The sequence below is a fragment of the Carcharodon carcharias genome, chromosome 30, assembly GCF_017639515.1.
Source record: "Carcharodon carcharias isolate sCarCar2 chromosome 30, sCarCar2.pri, whole genome shotgun sequence".
NCBI lineage: Eukaryota > Metazoa > Chordata > Chondrichthyes > Lamniformes > Lamnidae > Carcharodon > Carcharodon carcharias.
The window spans coordinates 27462546-27481830 of NC_054496.1; the positions used below are offsets into that span (position 1 = coordinate 27462546).

At 45.8% G+C, this 19285-nt stretch overlaps 1 protein-coding gene across 6 annotated transcripts; it reads left to right on the forward strand.

Annotated features, from left to right (window-relative positions):
• The first annotated feature begins 28 nt into the window (after window positions 1–28).
• On the forward strand, window positions 29–17932 carry LOC121271198 (coiled-coil-helix-coiled-coil-helix domain-containing protein 5). 6 transcript variants are annotated; one of them, XM_041176970.1, is made up of 5 exons: window positions 1045–1754; window positions 1850–1972; window positions 3778–3918; window positions 9993–10144; window positions 16901–17060. In XM_041176970.1, the coding sequence occupies exons 2-5, from the start codon at window positions 1914–1916 to the stop codon at window positions 16924–16926; spliced, it is 378 nt and encodes a 125-aa protein (XP_041032904.1). In that variant the 5' UTR covers window positions 1045–1754; window positions 1850–1913; the 3' UTR covers window positions 16927–17060. The 6 variants fall into 6 exon arrangements, with proteins under 6 accessions (XP_041032906.1, XP_041032904.1, XP_041032905.1 ...); XM_041176971.1 differs by lacking the exons at window positions 1045–1754; window positions 1850–1972 and adding exons at window positions 1995–2372; window positions 2490–2613; XM_041176972.1 differs by lacking the exons at window positions 1045–1754; window positions 1850–1972 and adding an exon at window positions 29–99.
• The last annotated feature ends 1353 nt before the right edge of the window (window positions 17933–19285 follow it).

Sequence of the window (19285 nt, forward strand, 5' to 3'; positions counted from 1 at the left end):
GCGCTATGGACGGGGTCAATAGGCCCCACCCCACCCCCCCCTCCGGACCCGGACCCGCCCCCTGACCTTGTGCAGCGGCCCCGAGTGACTGGCAGCAATGTGAGTGAGGGGGGCTTCAGGGACCACTGGCCTGGTGATAGGGGGAGGGGATTCTGGTCTGGGTTGGGGGGGCATCCTGTTCTGAGCGGGGGAAGGGATCATGGTTGAGGGTGGGGGTCAAGGGGGTGGGGGAGAAGAGGGGACCCTGGTCTGAGTTGGGGGAGCATTGGGGAGGTGATCCTGGTCTGGGGTAGGGGATCCTGGTCTGGGGTAGGGGATCCTGGTTTGGGGGGGGCAAGGGGGAGGGAATCATAGACAGTGGGGGGAGAGGAGGGGGAGAGGAGGAGGACCTGGTCTGAGTCAGAGGACTAAGGGGGAGGGGAACCGTCATCTTGGAGGGGTGGGGGGGAGCAAGGGGGAGGGTATCCTGGTCTGAACGGGGGAGGGGATCCTGGTCTGGCGGGGAGGGGGGGGAGAGGGAGGAGGTGGGGATCCTGTTCTGAGGGAGGCGCGAGGGGAGTATAGGGCTGGGTAAATTGCTCTGAGGTGGGGAGCACAGGGAAGGGTATCCTGACCTGAGGAGGGGGGGGAGGGGGCATGGGGAAGGGTATCCTGACCTGAGGAGGGGGGGGAGGGGGCATGGGGAAGGGTATCCTGACCTGAGGAGGGGGGCATGGGGAAGGGTATCCTGACCTGAGGAAGGGGGGCATGGGGCTGGGTAAATTGTTCTGAGGAGGAGGGGAGCACGGGGAAGCATACCCTGACCTGAGGAGGAGGAGGAGGGCATGGGGAAGGGTATCCTGACCTGAGGAGGAGGAGGGCATGGGGAAGGGTATCCTGATCTGAGGAGGAGGAGGGAATGGGGAAGGGTACCCTGACCTGAGGCAGGGGGGCATGGGGCTGGGTAAATTGTTCTGAGGTGGGAGGGAGACATGGGTGGGCACCCTGGCCTGAGGAGGAGTGGGACATGGGGGGAGGCTATCCTGGTCTGAGGAGGGGAGCACAGGGTACCTAGGATGAATGGATTGTGGGGTGGGGGCTGTATTACCTGGGGTATATTTGTTAAAGAGTTGATTAAGATAAGGAAAATAACAAAGGAGTTGAAAAGTAGAATCTGCTAGAACCCCTGGCTGCAGCCTTTTAAAGAGATACTTACATTGAAATTAGAAATGAAACAGACTGTTTAAAACACTTCTTCAAAGCGCCTCCAACAATAGCAATCGAAGTACACTCACTTTGTTATATATGCAAATGTGGGAGCCAATTTGAAAAGCTCTCAGTTTTGGGTGGTGTTGGAGAAATATTGTCCTGGATGTCGGGAGAATTCTGCTTTTTCAATAGCACCAATAGGTTACACAGAAGCCTTCCATCTGAATTATATGTTTCAGTGCGTAATGGGACTTGAACCCTCAATCTTCTGACTTCGGTGCGAGTGAGGATGATACACAAGTGGTTGGTGGGCATATTGTAAACCTGGAACTTCCTTCATGGCCACAACTCTGAATGTTAGGACTCTATTCTACCGGTGTCAAGTTACCTACAAATTTCCTGCCGATCATAATTATAACAATTATAAGCCTAAGTGTAAATCCACGTAGTTAGGCCGTGTGATTTGAATGCAAATGGAGTATAATCAATGGGCCCTCAGTGTTAAAATGGAGGGCTATAAAAATGGAAGAAAAACCTTTTTCTTCGATGAGGCTGGAACATGTAAGGTAAGAAGAGCACTGGTCTCTAATAAAGATTTCTAATCAATTAATTTAAATTGCTATGTTCAGAATCTTCAATGCCTCAAATCTTTTCCTTGTAGCTACCTGGCTCAGGTGAAGGTTGTTAAGAAGAAGGCTTTCCGCTTCACTGAAGATCTGGATTAGATGGTGCCAGCTACTCAACTCCCCTATAGCTCTCACGTAGCCAGGAGTGAGGAGCCGATGTAGGTGGTAAAAACACTGAGTGCCACATTCATAATGCCTAGGGTGGCAAAGTAGTGCTACAAGAAATTCAATGACCAGACCATGGAAGATGGAATACTTAGTACTCCTTTCTTCGTTGTCCATTGTGAATACTACCCTCAGGCATTTCTGGTTGATTGGTGGCCATCCAATGAGACCCTATGGAAGGATGCAGACAAGTAGCTCCTTGCTCAGATAACTGCAAGCCAAGTTTTTCATTTTGGCTTTGTAGGGTAAGGTGGTGCATAATACGTAGAGAAGGGCAAGGGGAGGCAGGGAAGAGTCCCAATCCTTTGCTCTCTGACCCTCCATGAGAAGAAGAGGTGGTGCCATTGTGTTTCTACACCACTGGCCATGTTGGGGGAGAGAGTCCAGAGCCAGGTGAGTACATGTCCACCCACGATCAATGTTCCCTGCCTTTCCCTACCTATCCCCCGAAAGGGCCTTTCAGCACTGGCAAAGGCAGCCGTTGTAACCCTTTGGTTTGTCTTCCAACAGGACATTCAGACAGCTTGAAGACACTGTGCAGGAGTAATGGGAGGATGTGGGGGTGTGGAGTGAGAAAAGAAGAGCTATAGAAGTTTGTTGCAGCACTGTTCCCTGTTGAGATGAGGGATCGATGGTATGCTAGAGCACTATACCTCCTCTCCTGAGAATGTACCCTCACCTTCAGATCACCCTCTTGTTCTCAAGCACTACCAGCCACCGGTGCTGGAGAACCAGTGCACCAGGCGGTGATGGCGTTGGGGTGCATTACAGATAACCTCGCAGGGGGCGGTGAGGGAGTAATCAGAGCTTTCAACTTGACAGAATTTCAGATATCTGCACCTAAGGCTTTGGGTAACAGACAGGAGCGCATGAAGAATTGGGGCTTCCAGTCTCTTACTGAGGCCTTGCAGGATCTGAGGACTGCCAGACTTCAGACTGAGTCCTGGGGCTGCATTTCAATGGAAGGGCAGCTGGTGCAGTCGCAGTGCTTACTGCTGCCGCCATTTCTCCCAGCAGGCTTGGTGTCACATGTTCACTGCAGACTGCACAAGGGAGCTCGACATCCCCCATCTGGGATCCAGGCAGGAGGAGCACACGAGCAATCAACCTGGCATCATACCCCCATGCCCCACCTCTCTGGCCTCCGGTTTACTGGGCACTGGGGCTCAGAAAGGCAGATAGAAGGATTAAGGGGAATTTAATTCCTGTCTCAGCTACATCCTCCCACTTTGTCGGGAATTGTCTGCTGGAATGGGGATGAGAATGGCTTTGGTGCTTCAATGATCAGCTGATTCTCGCCGGTGACTGTGGATGCCCATGCCCCTGAAAATCTGGTCACAATTTGAAGGGAGCTTCGGAACAAGTGCGATCTGTGGAAATATGCCTCTGTAACAGCAGTGCCGGATATTCAGGGTTGAAACAGGGTGTTTGGGGAGGTATTCGAGGAGGTTGGCTGTACTTTACTGGGGGTCCTAATTCACCTCCAAATTCTGCGGTAGTTTAAACTGCACCCCATTGCATGTCTCTGACCATTAACAGATAAGAAATTCCAGGTCCTAGTTTCTGAAAGTTAACAGTTAGTAACTTTAAGTCGTTTGTCCATTTTAGTTATTCTATTGCTCTTGAAAATAATCATATTTTCATTTATACAAATGCTCAATCTCCCATGCAGTTTTCTCTTTTAAAAAATGTTGTTCTCCTCTTATAGCTGTATCTGGTTTTCTCTCTTCTTCTCTCTCTCTCTCTCTCCCTTCCCCCTCCCCGTATGTGTCTGATCTCTGGTTTGTTTTACTGGCAGGCAAGCCGCATTTGAGATAACCGCGCGCTACTGTTCAAAGGAAATGGAGGACTATGGACAGTGTGTCGCCTCCAACCCGGCCTCGTGGCAGAAGGACTGTCACCAGCTGAAAACCAGCGTTGCACAGTGCACATCATCACAGTGAGTTTGTTGGGGCGCGGGAGGGCCTACTGACAGCGCTCTCGGTCGTGAAGAGTCGAGCATGTGGGGCGCAGCCCAGGGCCCAGTGGGTAGCACTTGCACCTCTGAATCAGAAGGACGCGGAATCCAGTCCCACCCCAGAGACTTGAACACAAAATCTAGGCTGACCGTTTCGGTGCTGTACCAAGGGAGTGCTGCACTGTCAGAGGTCCTGCCTTTTGGATGAGATGCTAAATCCCTCTCAGGTGGATGGAAACAATGCCTTGACACTATTAAAAGCAGAGTAATTCTCTCTGGTGTCCAGGGGCCAGTGTTGTCCCTCAACCAACATCACTTAAAAAGAAGTATGAGTCACTATCACATTGCTGTTTGTAGGAACTGCTGTAGGCCCATTTCCTACTTTCAGTGAGGGGCTGGAGTGTTCTATCCCTCCGCCCTCATGTAAAGTCGGGATAAGAAAATCAGTCAGCCGATAAATTTAAATACCTCCAAGTATACCTGGAAAGTCTGTGCAGGAATCAAGCTGAGGCAGTGCTTCACTGGGCTCCATCTACTGAGCTGCCTCTCCTACATTACATTCGCATTGGCTGTAAGGTGCTTTGGGACATCCTGTGGCCATTCTGTCCAATCCAATTGGAATCTTGGCATAATTTCTGACTCTTTTCTAAATCCCTAACTTTTAAGTATGGATCCCATCATTCTACACCCCTCAACCACTCTAAATGGTCAGCTTCCAAATACCCTGTCTCATCCGTTCATAATTTAAAATACCAGTATTTCGTCCAGTTAACTGCATTTGTTCTAACAAATAAGAACAATCACCATTGTCTCTTGCCTTTATATTTTATCTTAACCCTCTTAAGATAACCTAGAATTTATTTTGCTTCTTTTACAGCCTTATCAAATGGAGATGCTGCCTTTAATTTCTGACATACACCTCTCCCCCACCACTACCCCTAACAAATCCTTCTGCTCTTTTGAGCCTAGTTCTGTTCGCAGTATAATTATTACTGCTACTGCTAACCAAATGGCATCACCTCACACTTACTGATATTGAATTCCATCTGCCACTTTTTAGCTCACTCTCCCCTTGGCTTGTCAATATCCCTTTGTTGTTTCTTTCATCTTCTAAAGGATTAACTGACCTATTTTGGTATCATCCACAAATGTCAACATCACTCCCTCTTGGCCTGTAACCTAATCCTAGATGTATGCAGTGAACCACAGGACTGAACCCTGTGGGGCACCCAGTACCCACTTTCAAACACTCTGGAAGACTTGTTCTTAACTCCTAATCTTCTAACCAATGTTGTTATCCAGCTACTAAGTCCATATGCCTTTGCCTTCTCTTGTAATCTGTTAGCCCCTCAAAGAATTCTGAGATTTATTAAGCACAATCATCGCTTTTGGAATCTGCTGCTGACTCCTGCTAAGTGTTTTCTCTTTACTGGGATCTGGTAGTGGTGGTGCTTTCAGGGCAATCCAGTGAAACCTTTTGCTGCTCTTGAGATGTGGGTGTAGTTGGCAAGGCCAGCATTTATTACCCACCCCTATCACCCCTGAAGGTGGTGGTGAGCTGCTTTCTTGAACCTCTGTGGTCCATGTGGTGTAGGTACACCCACAGTGCTGTGAGGGAAGGAGTTCCAGGATTTTGACCCAGCAACAGTGAAGGAACGGTGATATATTTCCAAGTCAAGATGGTGTGTGGCTTGGAGGGGAACTTGTAGGTGGTGGTGTTCCCATGCATGTGCTGCCGTTGTCCATCTAGATGGTAGAGGTTGCGGCTTTAGAAGATGCTGTCAAAAGGAGCCTTGGTGAGCTGCTGCAGTGCATCTTGTAGATGGTACACACTGCTGTCACTATGCACCAGTGGTAGAGGGAATGAATGTGGTGCTTATCAATGGGCTGCTTTTTCCTGGTTTTGAGGTTCTTGAGTGTTTTTGGGGCTGCACTCATCCAGGCAAATGGAGAGTATTCCATCACGCTCCTGACTTGTGCCTTGTAGATGATGGACAGGATTTGGGTAGACAGAAGGTGAGTTGCTCTGCTGAATTCCCAGCCCCTGACCTGCTCTTATAGCCACAGTATTTATATGGCTGGTCTAATTCAGTTTTTGGTCAAAGGTCACCGGGATGTTGATAGTGGGGGATTCAGCGATGGTAATGCCAAAGAACGTCAAGGGGAAATGGTTGGATTCTGTCTTATTGCAGATAGTCATTGCCTGGTTGTGTGAATTTTCCTTGCCACAATCAGTCCAAGTCTTGCTGTATATGGGAATGGACTGATTCAGTATCTACTATCTGAGGAGTCATGAATGGCACTGAACATTGTGCAATGATCAGTAAACATTCCCACTTCTGACCTTATGATGAAGGGAAGGTCATTGATGAAGCAGCTGAAGGCAGTTGTGTCTAGGACACTATCCTGAGAAACTGTTATGTGATACACTGAGGCTGAGATGATTGACCTGCAACAACCATCTTCCTTCATGCTAGATATCACTTCAACCAGTGGAGAGATTTTTCCCTGATTCATTGACTCCAGTTTTGTTAGGGCTCCCTGATGCTACTCTTGGTCAAATGCTGCCTTGATGTCCAGTGCAGTCACTCTCACCTCACCTCGAGTTCAGTTCTGTTGTCCACGTTTGAAATAAGCCTATAAAGAGGCCTGGAGCTGAGAGTCTCTGGCTGAGCTGAAACTGAGCATTGGTGAGCAGGTTATCGCTAAGTAAGTGCTGCTTGGTAGCATTGTAAATAACACCACCTATCACTTTGCTGATGATAGAGAGTAGGTTAATGGGGTAGTAATTAGCTGGATTGGATTTGTCCTGCTTCTTGTGGACAGGACATACCCAGGCAATTTTCCCCATTGCTGGGTAGATGACAGTGTTGTAGCTGTACTGGAACAGCTTGGCTAGGAGCACAGCTAGTTCTGGAGCACACGTCCAATACTTCAGCCAGGATGCTGTCAGGGCCCATAGCCTTTACAGTATCCAGTGCCTTTAGCTGTTTCTTGATATCATATGGAGTGAAGTGGATTGGCTAAAAACTGACATCTGTGATGTGGGGACCCAAGGAGGAGGCCAAGATGGATCATCCACTCGGTAGTTTGTGTTGTAGGTGGTTGCAAACGCTTTCAGTCTTGTCTTTTACACTGTCGTATTGGGCTTCTCCATCATTGAGGGCAGGAATGTTTATGGAGCCTTCTCTTCCAGTTAGTTGCTTTCAGTTGATCATGACTGTATGTGACAGGACTGTGGAACTTTGATCTCATCTGCTGAGTGTGGGATAACTTTGCTTTGTCTATCATATGCTGCTTCCACTGTGTAGCATGCATATAATCCTCTGTTATAGATTCAGCAGGCTGGACCTCATTTCTATGTATGTCTTGTGTTGCTCCTGCAAGCTATCCTGCACTCATTGAACTGGTGTTGAACCCCTGGCTTGATGGTAATGGTGAAGTAAGGGATGTGCCGGGTTATGAGATTACAGATTGTGCTTGAATACAATTCTGCTGCTGATGGCCCACAGCGCCTTGTGGATGCTCAGTTTTGAGCTGCTAATCTGTTCGGAATTTACCACATTAAGCATTGGTGGTAGTGCCACACAACATGATAAAGAGTACTGTCAGTGTGAAGACAGGCCTTTGTCTCCACAAGGACTGTGCAGTGGCCACTCCTACCAGTACTGTCATAAACAGGTACACCTTCTACACGTAGATTGGTGAGGATGAGGTTACATAGGTATTTACCTCTTGTTGATTCTCTCTCCGCTTCATGCAGGCCCATTCTGGCATGTCCTGGTAGATTTTTCAAGACTTGGCCAGCTCAGTCACCAGAGCACAGAGGCAGCAGTGTGCACCATTTGCAAGTTGCACTGCAGCAACTTGCCAAGGCTCCTTCGACAGCATCTTCCAAACCCATGACTTCTGTCTCCTGGACGAACAAGGGCAGAAGGTGCTTGGGAACAGCACCACCTGCAAGTCCCCTCCAAGTCAGACACCATCCTGGCTTGGAGATGTATCACTGCTAGGTCAAAATCCTGTGGGGTGTACTTACACCACAAGGACTGCAGCAGTTCAAGCAGGTGGCTCATTACTACCACCTCACGGGCAATTAGGGATGGACAATAAATGCTAGCCCAGCCAGTGGTCACCACATCCCATGAAAGAATTAAAAAAAAATGCAGGGATCCACAGAGACTCTAAGGAGACTTTTCTAAATATTTGCAAAAGGTGCAACAAAAACATCCAGGATTTAGTTTGTATTTGTCATTTTTGCACCAGGTGGGAGTGGTGAGAATGTGGAACTTCTGACCATAGGGAGAAGTTGGTGGATGCATTTAAGGGGAAGCTAGACAAGTCCATGAGGGGAAAAAAGGGAAGAGGTTTAATTAAGCACCAGCGCAGAGGAATGGAGTGTTTCTGTGCTATAAGTTCTATGTAATTCAGCAATGCTCAGTTTTCACCCAGGTTTCAATCTCCCCATTTTCTTGCAATGCTGCAGAACTAGTGCTCAATATCCACAATTTTTTTAAGCACCTTTTTTTTTAAACTTGTTATAATGTTTTCCTGCACCTACTGAAGATGTTGCTGCCTTTTGTCCCTGCAGGTTTTCTGTAGATTGTTTTCCTTCTATTTTGGGATAGCTTGTTTATCACGGATATGCCTTGCATGTGTATCTTGCTTAATTATTATCCATTGCTTAATGTTTCATTGTTGTTCTTCCACATGTAAAGACTTCACACCTTAGAAGTTTTTGCTGGGTTTAATCAACAAAACCCTAGAATAATGTTCTTTGGGGGAGTTGACCATATATAAACCACCAGTTATATAATCCACCAGTTCTCAGATTCTCAACTGATCCAGTCAAGGTAAACCAGGAAACATTTTTCCCACACAAGGGTGCTAGAAATAAGGAATTCCCTGTCCTAAAAGGCTGTAGGTGCTGGGAGTTAATTGGAGCAATTAAGATCAATAGGTTTTTGTTGGGTAAGAGCATCAAAGAGGTCAGTTTGCTCAATTGTCTAGATGGCTTGTATGCGCTGCAGAATGACTTCAACAGCATGGGTTCAATCCCCATTCAGACTGAGGTAGTTCAGGAAGCTCACCTCCTCACCATGACCCATAGTTGTGGCATGAGCCATGAGCAACCCTTGCACAACAGGACACTATATGAAGAGAGGGAAGAATAAATAGGGATATTGAGCAAAGGCAGGTAAATGGATTGAGGTGTGGAGAAGCCAAGATCTAACTGAATGGTGGAGCAGGCTGAAGGTGCTGAATGATATTTTCCTGTTCTTATGTTTACAGAGTTTACATGCTACATATCATGTGCAGTGAGGGTTTTACAGAGATCAAAAGATTGGATTCGCACTGAAGATTGGCAACCAAGCACCTGCCCTTTGGGGATGGCTGGGGCTTGGGGTAGATGAAAGCAGGCCTGGCTGCATTCACCTACCTCAGATGTGGTCTGGGATAGATGAAACTCAGAGCACCCATATACGCCTCCTCAGTTTCAGAACAGCGCTGGTGGAATTTTGGGAACCAGTTGCCTCTCAGACTTTGTGCTTTGAGCGTGTGCAGCACGGGGAGCACACCGGGAAGTGGTAGGGGGCTTGGTGCGAGTCCCCAGGAGAGCAAGAATGGAACAGAATGTGGACAGATGTCATCAGTCAGAAGGATTAAGGGGACACAATGCAGAATTTTAAAGCCAGGAGAGGGGAGAGATCAATATCAGCCCATCTGATGTAATTCACACGGCTGCTAAAAATAGGACTGATGGAAGCAACACAAAGAACTCTTGAAGAAAAACTTGGGAAACTCCTTTTCTAGTGATTTGAAACTAGAGGGAGAGGCACTGAATTATTTGAACAGAAATAAGCTGATAGATTGATAGATGATGACTTACAGCATTGACTGGTGTGGAGGGCAATTGTGACTTTGTGTTGCGCTGTAATGTTCCTGAGTTATTCCAGAGAAGATCCTGTTATAATGTTTATATCCAGACAGACTCCCATAAAACTGAAACCGCCTGCTGCTATGAAATCTCAAAACTAACTTCTGTCTCCTTACAGCCCAGTCATTCAAAAGATCCGTACCGAGTGTGCAGATTCCTTCCTGGCTTTTGAGCAGTGTTTGAAGCAGAATCAGTCTTCTGTTTTGAACTGCACAGACCACGTCAATGAGTTCCTGGCCTGTGCGGAGAAAGTCAAAGTGCCAGCTTTAGGTAAAGAATTCTGTGATTGAACGATTTTAAAATTCTACCAAAAGTTAATAAATAGAACAATGCAACCTATTATTTCACATATTTAACACACACAATTTTGCAAATTGTCATTGCATCAAATCTACTCCGTCTTCTTGCCTCTGAATCACTGGTACTGAAGAATGCTGCATTGTCGGAGGTGTCGCCTTTTGGATGAGATGTTAAACCCAGGCCCTGTTCTGCCTTCTCTGGTGGACTTGAGGGATTCCACTTCTAGTCAAAGAACATCAGGTGGATTCCCCCATCCTGGCCACTATTTATCCCTCAACCATCCGTTACTCAAACAGATTACCTGTTCATCTTATTGCCATTTCTGGGCGCTTGCTGTGTTCAAATGGGTTCCTGCGTTTGCTACAAGGCAAAGATAATATACCTCAAAAGAACTGCATTGGCTGTAAAGTGCTTTGAGACATCCTGAGGCCATGGAGCCTTGTCTTGATGACCTGGAATAGACCCTGAAGTACTGTGTCTTACTGTTCCATGGTTCAGGGCACAGTGCTGTTTCATATTCAATACTATGTAAACTTACAGATATGTATCTGCTGCCCTTGTTCTTCTAGATGGTATCGATCGTGAGTTTGGAAGGTGCTGCCTAAGGAGCCTTGGTGAATTCCTGCAGTGCATCTTGTAGATGGTACACACTGCTACTACTGTGCTTCGGTGGTGGAGGGAGTGAATGTTTATGGATCAGATGCCAATCAAGCGGGGCTGCTTTGTCTCGGATGGTGTTGAACTTCTTGAGTGTTGTTGGAGCAACACTCATCCAGGCAAGTGGAGAGTATTCCATCACGCTCCTGACTTGTGCCTTGTAGATGGTGGACAGGGTTTGGAGGGTCAGGAGGTGAGTTACTCACTGCAAGGTCCCCAGCCTCTGACCTGCTCTTGTAGCCACAGTATTTATATGGCTAGTCCAGTTCAGTTTCTGGTCAATGGTAACCCCCAGGACTAGGGGATTCAGCGATGTTAATGCAGTTGAATGTCAAGGGGAGGTAGTTGGATTCTCTCTAGTTGGAGATGCTGATTGGCATTTGTGTAGCGTGAATGTTATTTGCCACTTATCAGCCCAAGCCTGAATGTTCTCAAAGTCTTGCTGCATATGGACATGGACTGCTTCAGTATCTGAGGGGTCGTGAATGGTACTGAATATCCTGTATTCATCAGCGAATGCCCCCACTTCTGACCTTATGCTGGAGGGAAGGTCATTGACGAAGCAGCTGAAGATTGTTGGGCCGAGGACACCACCCTGAGGAACTCCTGATGTGATGTCCTGGAACTGAGATGATTGACCTCCAACAACCACAACCAATTTGCTTTGTGCTAGGTATGACTCCAACCAAGTTTTCCCACGATTCCCATTGAGTCCAGTTTTGCTCAGGCTCTTTGATGGCACGCTTGGTCAAATACTGCCTTGAGTCACTCTCGCCTCTCCTCTTGAGTTCAGCTCTTTTGTCCACATCCTGTAGAATCTGAGTGAAAGAGAGTGAGAAATTGTATCGGGGGTTTCTTCCAGTATGTTTTCTCCATTGTCTGCTATGTTATTTAGCGTTGGAATGTAAGAACAAGATGAACCCACTATTGGGTTTGGGTATATTGCGCAAATCATGTTCACATGTCTATGCTCGGTGTAAGCAGTGGGAATCATAAATAAAAACAGCCCCCAAAATCATACTGCATACTATTCCATTCTCTGAGCATCTCCTTTTATACTTCAGGAAGGTTTGACCCCTCCAGTACTTTGTCCAAATAGCCAGTGTTCACATGTGACCCCAGGCTGCAGGGAGCTTCACAGCTGAACCTCGCCCAGTGTTCACATGTACCCTCCATCAGGGGTAACTGGGTGTCAATCAGGAGTGGGAACCTTAATGATTTTCTCTTCTTTACATCGCCTGTCCATCGCCCAGACATGAGGCCAATTCTAGGCCGTTTACTGCCATCCCATCTCAGATTACCCAATCAGCAAGATTCGGGGACGACTTGGTCTACATGAGTCAGGCTACTTACCAAGTAAACTCGTTGTGTTATCACTAAGTGCCTTTGTATATCTGTTGCTTGTTCACCAATTGTGACATTGAAACCTTAAGATCACTGGGATGAAACCACTCTTGGCTTCCATTATCCTAAGTGTAATTAGCACAAACAGAAGGGAACAATCGATTTCTCAATGCAAAGATGCACCATGATAATTGACAAGCTTTGCTGTCTTTGCTCAGCCCCTCATCCTCACCACTGATGGGAAAATGGGCTGTAAGAATCAGGGTCTTCATATGAGCAGCTGTTTTCCAGACTGGAGGCAAGTGTGTTCCCCAGGAGTCAGCATTATGACCACTGCTCTTTTTGTTAAATATTATTACCCTGGACTTGGATATACAGGCCATCGTTTCAAAGTGTTTAGATAACAGAAAACTTGGAAATGTTGTAGACAGTCAGGAGGTTAGTAACACACTTCAGGAGGATGTAGACTAGTGAAATGGGTAGAAACATGGTAGATGAAATTTACTGCCGAGAATCCAACCACCTCCCCATGACATTCAATGGCATTACTATCGCTGATGCCCCTACTATCAATATACTAATGTTTACCATTGGCCAGGAACGGAATTGGACTAGCCGTATAAATACTGTGGCTAGAAGAGCAGGTCAGAGGCTGGGAATTCTGTGGCAAGTAACTCACTTCCTGACTCCCCAAAGCCTGTCCATCTACAAGGCACAAGTCAGGAGTGTGATGGAATACACTTCACTTGCCTGGATGAGGGCACCTCCAATAACACCCAAGAAGCTTGACACCATCCAGGACAAAACAGCCTGCTTGATTGGCACCCCATTCACTACCTTAACCATTCACTCCCTCCACCACCGATGCACAGTGGCAACAGTGTGTACCATTTACAAGATGCACTGCAGAAAGTCACCAAGGTGCCATTGACAGCACCTTCCAAACCCGTGACCTCTACCACCTAGAAGGACAAGGGCAGCAGATAGATGGATACTACCACCTGCAAGTTCCCCTCCGAGCCGCACACCATCCTGACTTGGAACTGTATCACTGTTCATTCGTTGTTGCTAGATCAAAAGCCTGGAACTCCCTCCCTAACAGCACCGAGGGTGTACCTACACCACATGGGCTGCAGCGGTTCAAGAAGGCAGCTCTCCACTAACTTCTCGACGGCAATTAGGGTAGGGCAACAAATACTGGTCTAGCCAGTGACACCCACATCCCATGAAGGGGTAAAAAAAATGTGTCAGTGCATATTGATAGGAAGAATGAGGAGAGACAATATAAGCTAAATGGTACAGCTTTAAAGGAGGTGTAGGAACTGCGAGGCCTGGAGGGGTATGTGCACAAGTCTTTGAAGATGGCAAGAAAAGTTTACAAAGCTGTTAACAAGGCACACAGTATTCTTGGCTTTATAAATAGAGTCATGGAGCATAAAATCAAATTATGTTGAACCTTTATAAAATCATAGTTAGATCCCGGATGGAGTATTGCAGGCATTCTAGGCGCTGCACTTTAGAAAGGATGTTAAAGCTTTAGGAAGGATGCAGAGGAGATTTATTAGAAGAGACCTAGGATGAGAGACTTCAGTGATGTGGAGAGAGTAATGAAACGGGTTATTCTCCTCATTAGCAGAGAAGGCTAAGGAGAGATTTGGAAGAGGTGTTCAAAATCATGAAAGTTTTTGACAGGTTAAATAAGGAGAAACTGCTTCCAGTGGCAGGAGATCAGTAACCAGAGGATAGAGATTTAAGGCTTTTGGCAAAAAAGGAACCAGAGGCGACATTAGGAAAGAAATTAGCGCAGCAAGCTGTTGTGGTCTAGAATAAACTACCTGAAAGGATAATTGAAGCAGATTCAAAGAACAGCTTACGAAGGGAATTGAATAAATACTTGAAGCAGTAAATTGGCTGGGCTGTGGAGAAAGAACAGGAGAGTAGGGCACATTAGGTGCCTCTTCCAAAGAGCCGGCACAGGCACGATGGGTCAAATGACAACCTTCTGTGCTGAATCATTCTGTTTTATGAGTTGTACCTTTGTCCTAGTGCTTTATGTAAACTCTTTAATACCAAGGGCAAAATTGGTGCTTGTGAATAATGGCTGTGGTTTAGATAGTAGAGTTATTTACCTCAAATTATTATTGCGACGCCAAACACAGAGTCAGCCAGTTAGCTCTTGCAGCCTGGAGTGTTTTGCAGTAGTATAGACTGGTTTTCCAACTGGGCATGAGATAATGTGGCTTTGTGCCAGTCATCAGTTACATAGTGAGTGACCCATTCAAGTGCCAGTGCAGGATGGGAGAGACACCCCTGGGAGCTGGTTACCAGCTTGCCAAGTGAGCCACACTAACTTGAGAAGCCCAGGAAAGAGAAAAGAAAAATTACCTCAAAAGAATTGGAGGTTAACCCTACTTAAAGGGAAAAAAAAAGTCCATTGATTAAAATTGAAAACATGTAGTGGTATTGTCACTGGGCTGGTAATCCAGAGACCCAGGGTAATGCTCTGATGACCTGGGTTCGAATCCCACCACGGGAAATGATGGAATTTGAATTCAATAGAAATCTGGGATTAAAAGTTTAACGATGACCACGAGACCATTGTCGATTGTCATAAAAGCCCATCTGGTTCACTAATGTCCTTTAGGGAAGGAAATCTGTCCTTACCTGGTCTGGCCTACACGTGACTCCAGACTCACAGCAATGTGGTTGACTCATAAATTTTTTTTAAAATTCATTCACGGCATGTGGGCTTCGCTGGCTGGGCCAGCATTTATTGCCCATCCCTAATTGCCCTTGAGAAGGTGACGGTGATCAGCCTTCTTGACCCACTGTAGTCCAATGTGGAACAAGAGCAATTAGGGATGGGCAATAAATGCTGGCCTAGCCAGCGATGCCCACTTCCCGTGAAAAAAAAAGAAATAATGCAAAAACGCACATACCATCCTGACTTGGAAATATACTGTCATTTCTTCAGTTATGGGATAAAATCCTAGACCTCCCTTCCCAGCACACTGTGAGTGTATCTGCACCAGATGGATTGCAGTGGTTCAAGAACACTGCTCACCACCACCTTCTCGAGGGTGATAAGGGGTGGGCAACAAATGCTGGCCTTGCCAGTAGTGCCCATATCCTATGAAAGAATAAAAAAAATCTACAATGCATGGCGTTCTAGGGCGCTTCACACCACTTACAACATGGATTGCATCTATATTTACAGTACATTAAACATTTCCAGATACAAACAGCCAGGGGGATTTCACACTGGTTGCAGCCCCTCGGTACACTATGGCCAGAGGGCCTAGACTGGTCTTTCCCTGTTTAGCCTTTGTGGTGGCTGCCCCATGCTTGGGTGTGCCCCTCAGCTCATCATCCTGGACTCTGGAATAGACAGCTCCTTGCACTGGAAGACCAATAAGTTTTGGGCAAACCAAAGAGCATTGGTGCCCCTCCAGCAGCAGTTGGTGGTTTCCTTGGTGTGCGTCCCTGGAGACGGTCTGTAGAACCATTAGAGTTGCTCGAGATGAATCCCAACAAAAACCACAGCAACTCTCTCCAGGAATTCTTTGCACATGCGTATATTAGGAGTGGGTGGATGGCAGCCCCTTCCTCACCACAGCAGCCTCAAGGGCGGCATGCAATGCTGCTGACACTCTGGGTGTGCATGAAGGATCTGATGGAGAGGGTCCTTCTCACCGCCAGCTCCTCTTGTTGATGAGGCATTCTGTTTAGAGATGTGCCTTACCAGGGACCTGAGTTTGATGGTGACACTAGGTTCCATTCCCCCATCACAAGCATATCCACCTGAGAGGGCAGAAAGACCTTGGTTTAACATCCAAAATAAATCACCGCTGATAGTGCAGCACTCTCTTGGTACTGCACCGGAGTGTCAGCCGAGATAAAATGCTGAAGTCTCTGGAGTGGGGTTTGAACCGACAACCTTCTGACAAAGGTTCACCTTGGTGAGCACACCATCCATTAAAAAAAAGTCTTAAAAGTAGCTCATAAAACGTTAAATTATAGTACAGTTTTATGGGATTTCAAGATGCAACCAAATTCTGTTTGTAACAACATTGATAACTTGATTTTATGCATACACCAGATAATAGACGCTTTCACAGTTGGTGATAACACAAGATTTATGAATTCCATGTAATTAAACTAGTTAGTTTGATTTAACCTGGTTGACAAAGAAACAAATATAACATGTTCTAATATAAGTTGTCAGTGGTGACTCAGTTGGTAGCTCTCTTGTCTCTTTGTTAGAAGGTTGTCGGTTCAAACCCCACTCCAGAGACTTCAGCATTTTATTTCGGCTGACACTCTGGTGCAGAACCAAGAGAGTGCTGCACTATCAGCGGTGATTTATTTTGGATGTTAAACCAAGGTCTTTCTGCCCTCTCAGGTGGATATGAAAGATCCCATTGCACTGTAAAAAAAAAATTCAGTGTCCTCTCCGATATTTATTCCTCCACCAGCAGCATTAAAACTAATTACCTGGCCATTATGATATTGCTGTTTGTGAGATCTTACTGTGTGCCATTTACTTCATTTTTGCTCACTACAGCAGGGACCACACTCCAAAAGTATTTTATTGGCCGTGAAGCACATTGGGACCTCTTGCAAGCATGAAAGGCGCGATATAAATTCAAGCCTTTTATGTAAGTAAGCTCGATCTGATGACTCTGCCCCTGACAATTCACTTATGCTGTCTGTTTCTGATCATAGGGGCGGCTGTACAGCAAAGCATGTGAGGGCGCAACAGGCTTGGGATCATCACCGCCACAGATTCACTTGTAGGCAGCCGCCCTTATCAAGAACCTGCCGGAGATGGATGATGTGTAACCTGACCAGCTGTCAACATTGGAAGCAGAAGCAAATGGCTGTAGAACAGCTTGTTTAAAATAATTACATTCGGAATGGTGAAGAGTTTAAGATGAAGCTTGTTCATAAAGGGAGCAGCTATATAGGCCTACAGCTTTAAGAAGTCATAGCTGCTTAAAGAGGAACTTGTAAGAGGTATTGCCATGAAAATCCTAAATTTTCTCAGGGAAAGTAGCGGGGGGTGGGTGGGCAACCATGTACTGTCTGGTGTCTTTGATCTCGCGTTTTATTCTCCAGAACAGATTGGAGTCGATATTTTACATAGAATCCCCTCTCTGGTTCCCTGTGACTGGAGATATATAGCTGCGGACAGCACAGAACTTGTCACATTACTGAAGAGGACCAAGTTGTGATAGGAAATCTTTGGGTTATTGTAACGTGAAAGTCCTTGAAAGGAGATGTTTGAGAGAGGACATCGTGGAAATAGGTTACAGTGAACAGCCAGACTCCAGACCATCATTTTTTTCTCCTCTGTCTGACCCTTTGTGACACTACGGCAACACTTCTATTCCCTACCAGCTAGCTCCTGAAGAATCTCATTGATGCGTATTATTCCTATTTAGGATTGCCTCCCTTTCGCTAAGAAATACATTCCCAGTGCTTTCGATGAAACCTGATTTGAATTTGGTAGAGGTGTTTTGTGTTTCACTCAACAAAGGACTGCTGTATTTTTGAGAATCCTGAAATGGTAGCTGAGTGTAAAAGCCTGAGTGGGAGATGTACGTGGTTTTGAAACTAATTCCTTGTAACTTGGGCAGTTTTTGGAGCCTGTACATTATCACCGTTTATTGAAGTTAGCTCAAACAGCTTGCAGTTCCCTTGGTGTTTGGTCTTTTTAAATGTGATTTTTTTTAAATAAAGAATTTGTATTTATTTATTTAAGTCTTGCACCTTTTCCACCTGGGGTAGCATCAAAGGGGAAGGGTGCATGTTTCAGCCATAACACCTGCTCTTGGAGGAGAAAGATAAAGTGATTTTGCATTCTCCCACCTAGCTAAGGCTGACTTCAATGTGATGGGGCAGAGACTGTCCACAGAAAGATGGGCAAATCTGTTAATGGGTAAAATGACCGAAGATCAGTGAGAGGCTTTCAAGGATAATTTAATGTGATACAGAACCAGTGAATAGCCCTAAGGGGCAAGAGCTCTACTTTTCAAAAAAAAAGCAGCCATGGATGACTTAAGAGGTGAGGGACAAGATAAAATGGAAAGGAAAAACAGGCAAAAATGAACACACATTCTGGTGAATGGGTGAGATGTAAAGAACAGCAATGGGTGGCAAAACAGTAAGAGCTGCGAAACGGGAGCACAAAAAACTTGCCAAGGATCTCAAAATACAAAAAAATGTTGACAATTATTAGGGAATAGGATGGGCATTGAAAATAAGGAAATGGGTGTGTTCAGTAATTATTTTGCATTAGTATTTGTATCCCAGGGAAACTAATATTGAAGCAGGGACTCACCAAAATTAGCTTGAATGATATAACATTAATGAAGAAAATAATGGTACTAAAGAGTGACAAATGTCCAGGAAAAATGGGTTTTTAAATTTTATATAAATAAATGTAGCTTATATTTTATATTTATATTTTTACACTATTTTATGCAAACCTTAAAAAATCCCAGATGGCTTCTAGAATTCTAAAGGAGGATTTGTGGTTGGGGCCTCAACTATTCACTCTAATTATTGGTGACTTAGATAACTGGATCAAAGTTTACTGAGGACGCAGAGGTAGGCAACTGTGTAAGCAGTATAGTTGAAGTAAAATTCCAGAGAGAAATTCATAGATAAGTGATTGGGCAAAACTGCGATAAATGGATTCCAGTGTAGGTCATCCACTTTGCTCTTAATAAAAGATCTATAACAATCGTGAAGATCCAAAGAAACTAGTGCCAAAGTTGGGACAGCTGTCTCACAGACTAGTCAAACAACAGTCTGACATAGTCATACTCACCGAATCATACCTTACAGCCAATGTCCCAGACACCACCATCACCATCCCTGAGTATGTCCTGTCCCTTTGGCAGGCCAGACCCACCAGAGCTGTCAGCTGGTAGTACACAGTTGGGAGGGATTTTCCCTGAGGGTCCTCAACATCGACTCCAGACCCTATGAAGTCTCATGGCATCAGGTCAAACATGAGCAAGGAAACCTGCTGATTATCACGTACCACCCTCCCTTAGCTAATGAAGCATTACTCTTCCATGTTGAACACCACTTGGAGGAAGC

Bases quoted from the DNA above. Each gene is read 5' to 3' on its own strand.
- LOC121271198 (XM_041176968.1), top strand. From the start codon at position 2,302: ATGAGAAGAAGAGGTGGTGCCATTGTGTTTCTACACCACTGGCCATGT. The intron at 2,373-3,777 runs GTGAGTACATGT...TTTTACTGGCAG, and splicing joins GGGAGAGAGTCCAGAGCCAG to GCAAGCCGCATTTGAGATAA. The intron at 10,145-16,900 runs GTAAAGAATTCT...TTCTGATCATAG, and splicing joins AGTCAAAGTGCCAGCTTTAG to GGGCGGCTGTACAGCAAAGC.